The sequence below is a fragment of the Eptatretus burgeri genome, chromosome 14 (genome assembly GCF_056783735.1).
Source record: "Eptatretus burgeri isolate ZD-2024b chromosome 14, Ebu_testis_v1, whole genome shotgun sequence".
NCBI classification, from domain to species: Eukaryota; Metazoa; Chordata; class Myxini; order Myxiniformes; family Myxinidae; genus Eptatretus; species Eptatretus burgeri.
The window spans coordinates 15072064-15089127 of record NC_140974.1 but is presented as its reverse complement, the minus strand read 5'-3'; the positions used below and the strand labels follow the sequence as shown (position 1 = coordinate 15089127).

Here is a 17064-nt window from a genome sequence, read left to right as displayed (position 1 = left end):
TTTATACATCATTGTCTCATGAAGAATACTCTGAGACCGCAGCTGTGATTGTGATGGCAATGTATGGAAAATTGAATCAATTACTTTGCTGCATTACAAGTTGGAAATCAAACAACATCTTCAATTTCATTCTGGCAATAGATGATCTTTGTTGTCAGCAGATGTTAACAGAAAACAAGAGTAAAGAAAAGTGTGCTTTAAAAAACAACAACCTGAGTTTGTTTTGCAAATTGAAAAATAATCGAAATAATCTCTCCTGCAAATGACATTTTTCAAACTTCATCGTGATCTTCGTTTTGCGAGTGCAAAAGCAACTCCTTGCATTGTTTCACCTTTGGTACATTATGTGCACAGAAGTAGGAGTCATTTGTGTGAATGTGAACACCCACTGAATTCCTCGTTTATTTTAAAAATAACTGTACAAAACAGATAAATAACAGGTTTAAAACATCAAATGAACCTTCAGAAGCAGCTGCAAAATAACGAAACAGATGCCACAAAGTTGCCTTCCAACCTGTGAATTTTCCTGCAAAATAGAAAACAACAAAAAGCAACATTATCTGTCTTTGATAAATATGTCACATTTTATAAAATAACTTGCTCAGCATTTTGACAATGTTAAAGAAAATGTTTCACAATCTGCAACGATCAAAACTGTTTTATTTACTTTAATAATGGAATTCATTTATTACCTTTTTTAAAAAATTGTAGTTTCAGCAATGCCATTAAATAGTTAAATATACCTAACCATCTGGTTATAAAATAATAGTTTGCTTTTCCTTTTATCTCTGCAGCAGCTGTGTGATAATAATATGAGTTCCCTGACAAAGAACTTTAATGCAGAAGGAAGCCATTAGGCCCATCAAAGCCTGCACCAGTGTTGCCAACTTTTAGTTGTTTGTCTGCGCTCTTTCATTTTAAATGCTGAGCGTCAAGTAAGGAAGCAGCACGTACCATTTTAAAAGTCTTTGGAATAACTCGACCGCAGTTCTAACCGTCAACCTCCCAGACGTGGACAAGACGCTGCAACCAGTACACCATCTCTTAACAGCTGAGTCCCAATTCTGGTTTCGTTTGAATGATTGAATATTTTTGTTCTCATATTTGAACACCAAGCTTCTATAAATATATTTGGCATCTATAATAACTGTGTGTGTGTGTGTGTGTGTGTGTGTGTGTGTGTGTGTGTGTGTGTGTGTGTGTGTGTGTGTGTGTGTGTGTGTGTGTGTGTGTGTGTGTGTGTGTGTTAATGTAATATAAAAAGCTCTTTCTAACCACTGACGAACTCACTCACGACTCACTCAGTACCTTCTATGTGGGGAAGAAAGCCGAAATTCTGTATACTGATGCAACTTATTGCCAATATCACAGGAAAAAAAATCACAAAACAGTCGGTAAATCTCTGCGAACAAAAATATAAGTCGGAAATTAAAGACGTTAAAAACAATATCCGAAAATAAAAGATATATATATATATATATATATATATATATATATATATATATATATATACATATACATATATATATATATATATATATATATATATATATATATATACATATATACATATATATACATATATATATACATATATATACATATATATACACACACACACAAACATACTAATAAGTGTGTGTGTGTGTGTGTGTGTGTGTGTGTGTGTGTGTGTGTGTGTGTGTGTGTGTCTCCTCCATAACTCCAAAACTATAAAACCTGGCAGCCTGAAACTTTGCATGCATACTAAGAAAACTCCAAGGAAGAGCGGGAGTAAAAATGGGGTGTTCGAGTTAATTAAAACACCCCTTTTGAAAATAATTAACGGCCTTATTTAATTATATCCTTCATCAGGCAATACTCCGCCACCTCGCTGTCTGGGGTGTTAAGACGTTTTCTGGATAACCTCGCTGGGGTCTGAAGCCGCCATGTTTTTTGGCCTGCTCAGCAATGCCTTGACTTGGAACGATTTCTTATTTCTTAATGATTTCTTAATGATAGTCTTTTTTTTCACTTTCTGTACTCATATTATCGAATGCCTGCTCATCATAGCTACAAATCGTTGGGTATATTGCAGTGCTTATAAACACCCGGAGATGCCAGCGTTTGTGGCTTCATTCCATTTCCGCATATGAATAACTAAGAGAATCTCTATAACTAAGCAAAATTACAAAATTTCAGCTCCAGATCTGAAAGTATCAGCAGCTCCAACTGCTTCAGTTGAATACGGAGGTGTATGTTTAATATTGACGGTTGGGTGATTGCTAATCACGTGCCAAGCAAGCTGTTTCTTATTATTCATTTAGTTAGAGTGCTTCATTGAGTGCTTAAGCCACTTGGCGAGCACGCTACAATATTCACACCATCACTGTATACTGTATATCGATCGACTTGAACAAAGTTCAGGGCTACTCGCCTGTGTTGGCCACGTGTTGTTCCGCGGTGCAACAGGTGGTGGCTGGTTCGCTGAAAATGTGAGATTTTATTTTCCATAACGTTTCCCCTTTTTGTTCTTCCATTATATGACCCGTCACTTTGGCATGTATAAATACAAATAAACATTAAACGTTTCGCTTTTAAAAGTTTCTTCAACGGTTTCGTGGAGTGCTTGCTGAAGCCACTTGGCACGTTCTTCAAGTTTCAATGGCGATACCGAGGTTCTATATTGGAGGTAGGAAGGCAAAATGAATTATTTGATCCCAATGAGAAAAAATATTTTCAGTTCTAAAGGAATGAATTGCCACATCACGGCAGGAAAGCTGAGAGGTACGCATCCTCACTCTGTGTAGCCCCTTTCCTCTTCCCTCCCTCTCTCACCACCCCTCTATATCTCTCCCAACCCTCCCCTCCCCTGGTCCCACACCCTTCCCCCTCTGTTGAGGGGGCTGTAGCATGTACGAATTGGATTTGGAGTGAGCCAACCGGTGGAGTAGACAAGTCGCTGCATGTACGAGCATCCATGGATGCAAGCACATTTTTTCCAGGAAGATAGCGTGGGTTTTAAATGCTCCTGCCTCAGGTCTCAAAGTGTGTGTGTGTGTGTGTGTCTGTGTGTGTGTGTGTGTGTGTGTGTGTGTGTGTGTGTGTGTGTGTGTGTGTGTGTGTGTGTGTGTGTGTGTGTGTGTGTGTGTGCGTGCGTGCATGCACGGAAGTTGCTTTTGTTGCCTATCTCTTCATCTGGGTGGGTTTCATCAGAAGATCAAACAGGGACCAACAAGGTCTCAAAGTATCTCTGTGTGTGTCTTTCATTGGTATCTTCATATGCGAGTTTCAGAATGTGGAATGGAGTCCTCCCAGTGGGTGGGATCAAAGTATCCACCTTCATTTCGGGAAGGGGTCATGATTCATGGACAAGCTGTGAAATTTTCTGTTGTCAAAGTTTTGTGCCGAGGGCTCTCTTCAAAATCGTCGCTGAGCCAGAGATAGCATGCCCAGGGATGGTTTTTATAATCTATGTGAAGTTCTTTGTCATCATTCCTGGAGCTCCAACTCTCACTGGTACAACTTTGGCATTCTTCAGCTTCCAGGATCTTTTCACTTAATTCTTGAGGTCTTGGTACTTGGTCATTTTCTTGATTTCTGCATTGTTTTGTCCAAAATCAATGGTATTAATACTTCACATAGCAATGCCTTCTTCTCTTTTTTTGTACCTAATTAAGATATCTGATTGCAATGCATTATTTTTGATGTTCACACTCGATGGGCTTATTAGGTTGTACATAAGATGTACTTCGATGTTTTCAGTGATTGCATTTGCTTCATGTTCCCACAAATTTTTTGTAACTGGGATGTCAGTTTTTGCAGTCATCCCAGCAGATTATTTCACCAACTCTGTTGTGTCATTGTGTGGGCAGCTGTTCTGACATGATTTTTTTTGTTTTCAGTCATTAAGCACAACATATTTATATTTGCTAATGCCACCTCCAACCCTCACTTTTCTTTTCCTTTTTTCCCCTCCTCTCCTCCCCTCCTCTCTCTCTCTCTCTCTCTCTCTCTCTCTCTCTCTCTCTCTCTCTCTCTCTCTCTCTCTCTCTCTCTCTCTCTCTCTCTCTCTCTCTCTCTCTCTCTCTCTCTCTCTCTCCCTCCCTGCCTCCTCCTTTCTCTCCTCTGGGTATTTTGAAAACTGGGTATTTGAGTAAATTTAAACATCCTTTTTGAAGATAATTAATGGCTTACCTTTATGAAAGGCTTATCCTTGGTGAGCCCAACTTCACCTTTCAGGGGTCTAAGCTGCCATTTTTATTCAGCCTACTAAAAATGCCTTGCCTTGTAAACATGATCGACTCTTGGAAACTAATTAAAGTATATAATCAAAATACGATTTCGAATTTGAGGATCAGATCATGTGGACTAAATATAAGTGTCAAAATCTAGAGTGAAATCTGAAAATGTTAAGAAATGACTGATTTTTTATGACTAAGCATATTTATTAAAGGAAGGCGATGTTTCCACCTTCTCCATATCTACACAATTGCAATTACCAAAGCATTAAACTTACTGTTCCGACAATTATATTGAGTGAAAAAAATTTGAGGAATCTGCCTAAAGTGTAACTTCATTGAGTGTGACGAAAATATTTTTTTAAAGCAGGCGAAGGCTCCCTTGGCATAAGCAGTCAGCATGGTGACCATGGCTCAGTTATTCTAGGGCAACTCCTCGGATTTGGAAGGCAAAATAAATTGGAGGATTAGAATGAGTAAAGCGACTGCAAGTTCAAGAGAGAATTGAAAAATATTTTCAGTGGCTACAAAGCAATGCAACCCTTCTCCACATCAGGATGGCCAAGAGGTACACACACTCACTCTAAGCAGTCTTCCCTGGGTTTGAATCTCAAACCAGTTATAAACTGTCATCCCAGTGTTTCACAGGCAGAGTGATGAATCAATGTGTGTACCATCTCTCAGATGGACGTTAAACTAGGTGTTGCATCTGCCACAATTAGTTAGTGGACATTAAAGGTCTTTCGTGAAGAGTATGGGGGATATCCTTGGCATCCTGGCCCAATTCCAAATTACTGCTCTGACCTACCAGGGTACTGCATCAAGAGCACTGCCAAACCCTCAGTCAATGATGCTACTCACAGCCTTGTACTCACAGGAAGAATGAAGATGACCGGACCTCTATGTATAGTGTTTTATTGTAATACATTCATTCATTACTTTTTGAAAAATTTCCACTCAATTTATTTTTTTTTGTTATTGATGCATTCCCCATATAAACATTTAAAAGTCAATGGGATTTTGAAGTTCGATTTAAACAATAGTTTCCAGGAATGCATCTGTGTGTGTGTGTGTGTCTGTGTGTGTGTGTCTGTGTCTGTGTGTGTCTGTGTGTGTGTCTGTGTGTGTGTCTGTGTGTGTGTGAGGTGGGGGGGATATAAAGCATAACATAGCATTCTTTGCTAACCCCTGCCCCTTTCACCTTTCTCTCTCTCTTTTTCTTCAACCAACAAAACCTCTCTCCTTTTCTCCCCTCCACCTATCTTTTTGTCCCTTCCTTGCTCGCCCTCCTAATAAAGTGCAGCACTGTAATCCCACATCTCTCCCTCTCTATCCCATCCTTGCTCCCCCCTGCTAATAAAGTGCAGCATTCTCCTCCCATACCTCTTTCCCTCTCTCTCTCCCCCCTCCTATTTCTCCTCTCTCTTTCTTTCTCTCACTCCCACCCATCCTCACACCCCTCCATTCTAGAATTAGTCCATGGGCCCAGGCATATATCGGTACCATCTGAGGAAACCAAACTTTAGGGCTACTAAGTTATTGGTAGGGACTATATTATTATTTCAATATGTGATAACCATTCCAGAAGAGCAGCTTAGTGTATGTATTTTGCATTTTTACCAATTTACCATTCTGAGATATTGACGTTTTGGGGGAAAAAAAAAAAAAAACAACCAACGACCACTGGGAGGAAGTGGCAGAGCTGAAGTCCACGCAGGAGGAAGCAGACACCCGAATGCTTCTGCATGCTCTGCATGCAGCAGAGGCTGGGTACAAGGCTGTGGTGATCACTGCCGAAGATACAGATGTCCTCGTGCTGTGTCTTGCCTTCAATAAGGACATCCCATGCCCCGTGTATCAGAAGTGTGGTACGCAAACCCGCACACGGTTCCTAGACATTGACAAGCTTGCAAGATCGATGGGAGACAGTGTCTGTGATGCCCTGGTTGGACTGCACGTGTTCTCCAGTTGTGATACAGTCGGTGCCTTTGCAGGCCGGGGAAAGATGGGCGCCTTGAAGCAAATGAAGTCGGATAAGACCTACCAAGAGGCCTTCAGTCAGCTTCGTCTTTCATGGGAAGTATCTACCGAGCTCTTTCAGAAGCTGCAAGAGGTCACCTGCCACATGTACGTGCCGTCTACCAACACCATGAAAGTCAATGAACTCCGACATCAACTCTTCTGTGCCAGACGGGGAGAGATAGAGTCCAGTCAGCTTCTACCATGTGAAGACTGCCTCTTCATGTACGTCCTCTGTGCAAACTACCAGGCTGCTATTTGGAGGCGCTGTCTGCAATGCCAACCCTATGTTGCAAGTCCTAAGGGTTGTCGATGGACCACTGATGATGACGAGAAGCTGGCCATCGAGTGGATGCAGGGTTCTCCAGCACCGGATGCAGTGTTGCAACTGCTTTCCTGCAAGTGTGGACGGTCGTGCAAACTCCCAGACTGCACGTGCCTTGCCAATAGCCTGAAGTGCACTGACATGTGCAAGTTGCGAACCTGCAGCAACCAGCCCGCTGATGTCGAGGAAGAGGTTGTAGACCTCGAGGACTCTGATGCTGATAACAGTGATGAAGACTAGACTACTGATCCATGGTGTGAATGTTTTGGCACAATCACAAGGACATTCATGGCTACAAATATGCATGAGTAAAACATAGTACATAAACATGGTGAAATTTGGGTGATCCGTAAATTTCACATTTTGGATGCTTGTTGGAACTAGGGTAGGGGAAGGGCAATTCCTTTAACTGTGGTAAAAACTTGTAAAATGTTCATAAATGTTTTCCTCATACAACATGTGCATGTTGTAGGCTTCTGCGTTTCAGTAGCACTACCCAGGGAACTTGTATGACAATACTATAAATTAAAATGCACTGAAAATCACTAATCAGCAACATTTTGATAGGCCCTATTGTTCGCCCCTTTCTGCCATAAAACAAATTCTGCCTTCAGGAATGACAGAAAGGATTCTTCGAATGGTATAAATAAAGCATTTCAGACATGTATTTGTGGTTTGCAGTTCATTCTAGCCCCATGTGGAAACAGCAATTGCATCATTAGTGAATGTTTCTGAGTTTGCCTTTTCACTTTCATTATGCGGAGGGTGAGTACATTCCAGAGATGATAACTACCAATAAGCTGCCAGTCTGCAATGGTAATCACATCAAAATATGATCTCTATATATACACCAATTCAAAAATCATAACTAGGATTGGTTTCCTTAGGAAATTGCAAGGAATAGGCAGGAGTTGGTCTGGTCACTCTACCTATCATAGAAGCCGCGCTACGTCAGTTACCGTTTGGGTTCTTAAAACGCGGTTTTTCGGCTGCTGCATAGTAACGGGTGGTTTCTTAGCTACGAAACTCAAACGCGCACACTCCCAGCCCATATGGCACCTGTTTTCGCCAAGTTTCGTCGAAATCGGTTTACTGGTTTGTGCTGTGGAGCCTCGCGTTGCACACACACACACACACACACACACACACACACACACACACACACACACACACAAAACCCGACAATAACGGATATCTAGCGAATCCCAATAATTATATATATATATATATATATATATATATATATATATATATATATATATATATATATATATATATATATATATATATATATATATATATATATATATGAAAATTATGCACCCAGACCAAGAATCAAACCCAAATTCTCAATTGAACCATAACAGTGCTCTGCCATCTGAGCTATCTGGGTGACCCACGAGCTCAGCACGTAATTCTCCCACATGTATAAATGCCACTCTTTCTCCTGCTGCTTCCAGGGCACTCATTGCCAACCGTAGGAGCAGCTATGGCCTGCACATGAGAGGATCTTCCCCCCGTGGGGGACACTTCTATGACCACTATTATTCACCACAGGTGGTGTAGTGATGCAATTATAAATGAACATGCAAACATAAATAATATGTACATGTATGTGGGAAAATTATGTGCACAGTCCAGGATGCAAACCCAACCATGTTTATGCCCCAGAAATACAAAAACAAGAATGAACACACACACGTACCAACCCCCAAACATACAATACTAGATCACGAGTGAATAATAACAAGAGCAGGGCAGACCATCGATGATGCGATTGGTGTTTGTTTTTTAAGCTTTGGAAAAATACAAACACTGCTGAATTGACCTCTCACACTGGCATGTGACCAAATAAAAATTGTTGCCTCAGGAATAAAACCTTCATGTGCCGAGGCTAGGTGTTTATTGGCCTGAGGAAGCTCACTGCTGTTAGACGTCACCTGAGATCAGGTCTGCTGTTCCTTGTTTATTTCTAGATTAGCAGAGTAGATGTTGTTACTTTTTTGTTTGGATGCACCTGTTTTTTCCTTCTAAAATATGTACATGCAGTGAGCTGCAAAAGTATGTCCAGTTGGAAATTTATTCATTGTGACATGATAACAAAATAAATCATTGTAATATGAAACCAAAAGCATTTTCAAGGGATTTCCATGAACTCTATGGATATAACAACACTTCTTATAATAGGAAAAATCAAATTTATCTTCATGTATAATCAATAATCGGTGTGACCCCCATTTGCCTTGAGAACTGTCTCAACTCCATTTGGGATTGATTTAATTTGTTTATGGATTATAGTTCAGTCAATCTTTTCCCCACAGTGTTGTAATGCACTCCAGAGCACAGTCAGACTGCTCACATACATTTTATCTTTCTCTCAAATGTATTCACCATTTATTTATTCTGTTATAACAAAGTGTCAGTGAATAATAACTATAATTATTTAAAGAATGTGGATACATATTTTCAATATTATGACAAATATGTGTTGGAAATTATGATTTCATTGGCATTTCAATTATGAGACGCAGCTTGGCATTGATTTAAGTGGACTCATAACTTCTCACCCCACTGTATATAAAAGGAGCCATTTCCATGTGTAACGCTTTTTTGAACACAAGAAGAAAGAAAATTTGAACTTGGATTTGTCTGGGATTGATGCGCATCCACAAGCTTACAAGTCAGCTGCTTTATCTACTTGGCCATGCCAAACTTTTTTTACTACGTGATGAAAATTGGTTTATTATTATAAAGAGCCCGTCCTTATGGACGTGTGGAAGAAGAATCAGGACTTGGAACGCAGCTGTAAAACTAACAAACAAACAGACAAGGCACTTTGTGAATCATATTATGTGGAATGATAAATGAGGAAATATAAAAATATAATGTATAAAAATGTAAGGAAGGGGCGCACAAACGATAACAGTGAAAACAAAACAACGTGTTGCAAAAGATCCTTCATTTTCTGGGGCTGCTTCATTGTCATTGAGATTGTCATTGAGATTCTCACGTCTTAAATTTCTGCTAGATGTTTCCCCAACCTGGAGTGTTCATAACATATAAAAGTGTACAAAAGGCATTACTAAAATAATCATCCCCAGTGTTTTCTGTCGATATGTTTCTTTACCTATCATATATTACCTGGCCTTTTAACCCTGAGCCAATTATCTGACACATTCCCTGAGAGGGAAGACATTTGTGTGTTTTACAGCAGTGTTATAGTAAACACGTGCTCTGAGTCCTGCTTCCTCTTCCTCCCGTCCTTCAGGACAGGCTAGTTTTAATGGAAAAAAACAGCTGTACAATTTATGTCAGTTTAAATTTAATTTGTTTGAGATCAAAAAAATAAGTTTTAAATGACCAAGCATTTAAACTTTTGCAGAAAGCCAACAATATGGCATTTAAGTGAGGGCACATTATTTGTAATGGAAGTAGATTATAATACACAATAAGTGGTGATAATAATCACTCATGATAACCTGCGGTATTATATTATTTAAAGTTTATTTGCAGCAATCTTTACCTAACTGTGGAGCCTAAAATGTAAGTTAAGTAATATGTTCAAGTCATTGTTCTTTGAATTCAGTTCAATGTAAGGCAAAAGTACTTTTACTTTGATGACTTTAATTTATAAAGCATTGAGGTAATTTAGGCATAATTACTCTGAATAAATAAAACATTTTAAATTGATGCTTGTCATTTATTTAATATATTTGAATTTTAAGACATGTCATGCATGCATGGTGAGCAAACTGAAGATAGAACTCTGACATACTCTGGATTGCCTGGTAGATATGCTCCAGGCTGAGTCAACTTAGAACTGTCAGACAACACAGGAATACTTCGGCCTATTCTGCAAATGTAACTTACACAATAAAAGTTTGATGCTTTTTACTTTTTAAAAAACTTCATCTGAATTTCAAATGGATAGATGGCTTAAACTTACCATTCCAACATAATGTATTTCTTTTTGATTTTTTTTTACATCTGCTATCGCTGCCCTGCAAAAAGCAAGAAGTTGCATATTGTAAGTCAGATTTCCAAACATGCAAATTGGAACAATCATGAGACTTTTAAATGCATTGACACCATCCTTGTAAGAAAATCTAAACACTTAACAATGCTACAAAACTGCAGTGGTTTTGAACAACAATAACAACAACAGCAACAACAAAATCAACAAAAGCACTGATGCTGTCAACATTTTAATAAGTTAATTAAATTCCAAGTTGCAAGTTACTCAAAGCTGCAATAAAATATGATGGATCCATGATGATAAATGAATGATGCGAATGCTTTCTCGATCACAAGCAACCTGGCAATTATGTGTCTCACATCTTTAAACCAAAATGATTGAATTATGGAAAAAAAACAAATTCCTTACTGTGCACAATTCCTTCAGGCCAAACAGGCTTGCTTTTAGTGAAATGTGGATAAAACATATTTTGTTACAAATTAGCTCACTATTATGCAAAATTATGTTGTTTTTTTTTTTCTTCTTGTTACTGACCATATATATATATAAAATATATGTATATGTATCATTTTTATGCATGAATTTTATTTGCAGTTTTAAAATCAGACATTTAAAAACAATTAAGCCTTTTAAAGTCTATATTTTCTATGCAGTGTACTAAAGCAAATTATATGCGCATTGCGTATAACATATAATCGAGGAAATTATTTAACACAGTTTTCATTACCTTTAAAACGTTGGCGTGCGGAATGCTTACTCATCCTGTGCTTCAGTAGTCTTGTTAGAATCAGTGATCAGTAAATCAATATCAGCAATGATCCTGCACACTGCTTACATCACACTTGGTGTATATCCACAATTGATGTTAGAACAATTATTACATTTGATTAACATGCGAAATTGTCATGAAAATTCCTGGTCACATCATGTAAGTGCTGTATTAAAAAAAAAAAACCCCTTTGTTTTCTCTTTGTGCACAACAATGTGTTCACAAGCATTTCAAGGTGAGTTAAGATTATGAGACCTTTTTAAGTATCATTACTGTTTCACGTTTGGCAAAGACATTAGTTTTTCTTCTTGAAATATATACTGTATATGTGTGTATATATATATATATATATATATATATATATATATATATATATATATATATATATATATATATATATATATATATATATATATATATATATATGTAATTTTGAGCTCCACCTGACATTTTGAAGAGATAAGTTGGAAATTCTTTCTAAATAATTTGATAAGTTTGTATTTAAATTCAGCACTCCTCATTCAGAGTGAGAAAATAATAACACAACAGTCTTTCACCAACTTGTCAATGTAATTATCTGTGACTATTTATAAAATTTATCAGTGAAATTTCATTTGGGGTCATGATTAGTTGATCATGCATTTGGCTTTTAGAAGACATTGTTTACGTACAAATGTTATCACAGACAACACTTATGAAAAGCACCCAACATTTTTATTGAGAATTATGTTTGTTTATTAGAAATGTTAGTTTATGTCCACAGCACATTTAACCATCATATTACGCTCATACATTAAGGATTTTAAACATTATAGCAAGTGCATTTAAATGACCTGCAGTTAATCATCTGACCTTTTGTATAATATTGATCACACATACGTTTTCAAAGTATTTAACACTAATTTTATGATTCTCTAACAGAAAAAAGATTATATCATTGGGTTTTGTTTCTGCAGAAATGTTCATTTTTAATGACATTAGAATTCTAATTAACGTCACTGGAAGTTGTTATTATTATAGTCGTGACCGATTTCCTACAAAATAATAAAAGCACATTTTTGACACATGAATAACAGCAAGCAATTGGCATGTCATTCCAATGATAGATTCAAAAATACTTTACATTTGCTTTGCATTGGTTTCTTTAGAAAGTCATGGATATGAAAAGCAATTATTTTCACGACGTCCACAAAAGCACATCAAAACTAAAGTTCACGTTACTGGGAATGGAAACTTTTAAGGTAGCACAATGAATCATTCCTGTTTGCTGGCTTTAGCTGCATGTATGACAGTTGTAAGCAACATAGGATTGACTTTTAGATTGCATGCCAGCCTGACAAAGCAAAATACACTGCAGCAAACTTCACAGTCAGATCAGGGAAAGTCTGCAGGAGCTAGAAGCTTCAGTAAATACCATAGGGGTGTTCTCTGTATGTTCCTTTCACAGCCCTCGTTGGGATTGCCTTCAGATGACTGTTGTTCTTAGTCCAACCATTTTGCCCTGCAAACAGTTGCAGCTCAAGGTTTTGTCTCATTTGCAAACACACTACATCCTTCACCATATTCTACGACATGGCCACTTCTACCAACATACCTAAACTACAGTACCTTCTCAGTCGAGTAATACTGTGGTATTTTCAAAATCATGAGTTTACTTTTATAGTTATCAGATGGTTCATCATAATAATAATACTAATAGTGACAAAAAAAAATGATGTAATGTTTTGTTGTGATTTCAGTGAACATTGCTGTAGACGTACCGTAGATGTCATAATCTCCAACACCTGCAACATGTCCGTATTCATAAAATTCTGAAACACTGCATGCACACATTACACATATTAACCAATGACCAAATAGTTATTTGTGAGACATGACATAGAAAATGGATATTCTTGATGTGTACCTCTCTGACTGCAAGGTGCAGCTGCCATCAAAGGTTTCATCATAACCGTTTTCATAACCATCATCATAGTCCTATGACAGAAGAAAGGAACATGTACTAACCAAACTGTTAAATGATTCGATAATTACACTGCAGGCAGGTTGTAAAAAGACACAATAATCAATGGCAGTCATTTTCAGTTTTTGAAAGTTCAGATCATTAAGGTCATTGTATAAGTTTTTGGTCAAGATGAGTTCTTATTATGTTAGGTGGTCAATCCTACATTTAACCCTTATTGATATTTTTTTCAGAAGACTGGCCTGGGAGACTCTATCTTTGGGAAGAAGGAGGATTAATAAGCTTGAGGGATAATAGAAAAATTGGACTGCGAGTCCTGAAGCTAACCTAGTGCAGGAGCAAGTCACTCAAATCCCCGCAGACCCACTCCCCCCCCCCCCCCCGCCATGACAGTGATCTGATTTTTTAAATACCTTGAACAAACTTTGGAACATCATGGGTGATAAATGTTGTGGTCAAGTTTCATTGATATCGTGTGTTTATCCTGTTTATCCACCATCTGCTGAACTATTTGTCATCCCTCATGTCGGCAAGCAGCAGCCTCTCCACTCTGCAGATCTGGATAAAATCACAAACTGGTCCAACATGTGGAACATGTCTTTCAACCCTGACAAATCTTACACTCTCACAATGTGAGAGAGAAAGAACGTCTCGAATACACCCCCACCCCACCCCCTCTACTTTCTCAAAAATCCTCTTGAAGAAGTCCTTTCATTTAAGCTTCTGGATCTCACTATCTGCCATGATCTTTCCTGGGAAAGCCACATTTCCAAACTGGCCTCCAAAGCCAGTCACAGATTGGACATCCTCAGTCTTGCAAAGTCCTTCCTTGGCACACCTGAGCTCTTGACCACATACAAAGCTTTCGTCCACAGACTGATGGAGTACTGCTCTCTGCTCTGGGATGGTGCCCCCGCCGCTCACCTTTTTCGGATTCACACTGTGGAAACCAAGTCATTTAAGATCATTGGTATCTCCCGCGATGAGGCTGAGTCTTTGGGTCTCTCACTCTCTCACAACAGGTCAGTGGTCTTTCTGTCTTCTACCATCTCCTCTCTGGCCTCCCCCCTCCCCCCATGCTCTGTCTGAGATATGTCCCTCCCATTTTTCTACAGCACGCTCAAGGTCCGCCAACAACCCCCTTCTGGTAAAACTACCAAAATCAAGAATCACTGCTCACCTTCACACTTTCATTCCTCTTTTTCCTGGCTTTGGAACAAACTCCCACACTCTCTTCAATCCCACTCTTCCCTCCAGGTCTTCAAAACAGCTGTTCACCACCATCTCTTATCTTCCCCCATCCAAAACCACGATATTTTCTACCCTTGTTAATACACCCTAAACCCACCTCCTTCAAATTCCCTGCTTTTCTTCCTGAAAGTCCCTGTCGTGTAAATACCTGAAAGTCCCTGCAGTGTCCATCTTGTTTACCCTGTATACCCCCACCCCATCCTTCTCCCTTCCACAGATCTCATGTCTCTGTTCCCCATTGTTTTTTTCCTTCCCTCTCCCAACCCTCTTGTTTCCTGCTCCTCTTGTTGTGCGTTTCTGTGTGATAGCTCTCATACGAGCATAGGCAGTGTATATAAACCAGAGAGTTGGTGCCAAAGCCACCCAATGCTCACCTGTTTATACATTTATCGTTTTTAAAAGACTAGTCTAATAATATTTTTTATAAAGCATTGCAGTGAAGTCTGATCCAAATAATTTTAAAGCAATATATGTATTTGTATATTGTAATCAGTAACAAGAGCGCAAGTGAGCACAATATACACCCGAACAAGAAGGTCAGGTCAGGTATGGGAGCATGTGCCAGAACAGCGCGTCGCTGCGTCCACTTTCCGCCGGTACTCCAGGGGCCTCTGTCTGGCCATCCCCCAGGCAGATGCCAGGCCCATCCCCATCTCCTTGAGATGATGGTCAAAGGTATATACAAGAAGGTATATACAGAATTGTGCTACTACATGGAAAACAGCATCCTGGTTGCCATGGCAACCACTTTAGATGACGAACGTATGTCATGACACACAGTCTCCAGAGTCTGTACCTATCTCCCAAATATGAAACGTGAAAGTTGAAAACTTTGGGAGTTAGAGTGCGGACAGGAACGGACGGACGGACGGACAGACAGATGGACAGACGGACAGACAGACGGACGGACGACAGGTATCACATTATACGCCCCGATATATATGTATATATATATATATATATATATATATATATATATATATATATATATATACATATACATATATACATATACATATATATTAGGCATACAAAAATAGTGTGGGAGATAAAAACATTAGAAAGGAAAAAATAACTTGCACCAAAAACTTTAACATTTTCACGCTCACACTGATGCTGAAGCTGATGCTCACACCGGGGGTATCGTTATAGCTCTCTGTTCTTCGAACAGGCGAGCTAAAAATAAAATCCCCCACAGATTTTTTTTTTTTTTGCCATGAATAAACTCTGGTACATCACGAATGATGAAGGTTGTGGCCAAGTTTAATCAAAATAGTTTATTCGGTTCAAGCGATAATGACTGAAGTGTTTTACAGACTCACTGACTGACTGACTCACCTTCAAACACTGCTCGACCGCATAAGCTCACCTGGACTGAAAATTCGAACAAACTGTTACTTTTCATAATTTTTGTGCTTTCAACAATTTGAAGTTTTAGCTTTCTTATCGTCCACTAACAATATTTTAAACAAAATCCTTGAAGAGTCACATTAATTTAACTGTGATAGGCTCTGATCTTATTGGTTGACTGTCAATGTGCTGAGGCCATTCGTTCACTATCTCTGCTGCCATGAACCACAGTGAAAAAAAGGATACATTTTCTTGGGTCTTATCTTACTGTTATCCTATATTCTAATTCCCATTATCTTACTGGCTATTGAGAAATGGTTGAAGTTCCTGAGTTGTTGGAGGAAATCTAATATGCATTGTTCTTGATATTTTGTTTGATGTGCGTACCAAGGCCGTGTCTCAGGTACTGAGTGAATATGCTGAGGTTTATGTCATGGATACAACCTAGTGAGTCTTTGATGTCATGTTTGATGTGAAGTTCTTCTGGTAAGATGATAATTAATGACCTGTTGTTTTCTCGGATAGTTTAATTAAGGTCGTCAACTTAGAACTGGATTTACCTCTGGTGTTCAACTGGAAAATGCATAGGACCGGTCCTGTAGGTTTCTTGACATGCTAAGGAAGGCCCTTTTTTAAACAATTTTCTCATTGCTATTCTATCTGGGACTTTTCTAGGTGTTGTTCAGATGCCAGTTTGATGACGAGAACGCATGTGTGCATGGTGTATTTTCCAGGCCAGTGCCCGTGATTAAAATAGTGTAATTGTTGGCGGCACAATTAATTCATCAATCACTCACATTTGTTTCTTTTTATAGCGCTTTTGATTTCAGAAGAAAATCTCAAAGCATTTTACAGCACAGTACAAGAAAACTTAATAGTAGAAATTTGCAAAAGCAACTGTTAAAGGTGGAGGATACCGGTCATGGAAACTTGTAACCTGTAATTGAGGGGGGGGGGGCATTGCGATTCTTAAAAGGTGACACATTCCAAAGTTTTGGAGCATATGGAAAGACTATCACCAAACGTCTTCATCCTTGTGTGAGGGACCAGGAAATTTCTGCTGAAATTTGTCATTGTTGGTCTGTAAATAGTGATTAATTCAGAAATATAGGCAGGGGCAAGTTTATCTTCAATTTTTATTGAAGTTATCACGAATATATATATATATATATATATATATATATATATATA

General features: G+C 38.5%; 1 protein-coding gene across 3 annotated transcripts in view; it reads right to left on the bottom strand.

Annotated features, from left to right (window-relative positions):
- Positions 1-366: 366 nt before the first annotated feature.
- The window catches only part of LOC147012698 (KH domain-containing, RNA-binding, signal transduction-associated protein 2-like), a 98230-nt gene continuing 81532 nt past the window's right edge, over positions 367-17064 (bottom strand). For 2 of the 3 annotated variants that reach the window (XM_085853782.1, XM_085853780.1), the window contains 3 exons: positions 13216-13286; positions 13070-13128; positions 11731-12810 (listed from right to left, as the gene is read on the bottom strand). In XM_085853782.1, the coding sequence (XP_085709908.1) occupies positions 12713-12810; positions 13070-13128; positions 13216-13286 (228 nt within the window). In that variant the 3' untranslated portion in view covers positions 11731-12712. Of the gene's footprint in view, positions 527-10510; positions 10566-11730; positions 12811-13069; positions 13129-13215; positions 13287-17064 lie in introns of those variants that run through there. The other variant, XM_085853781.1, reaches the window with a different exon arrangement.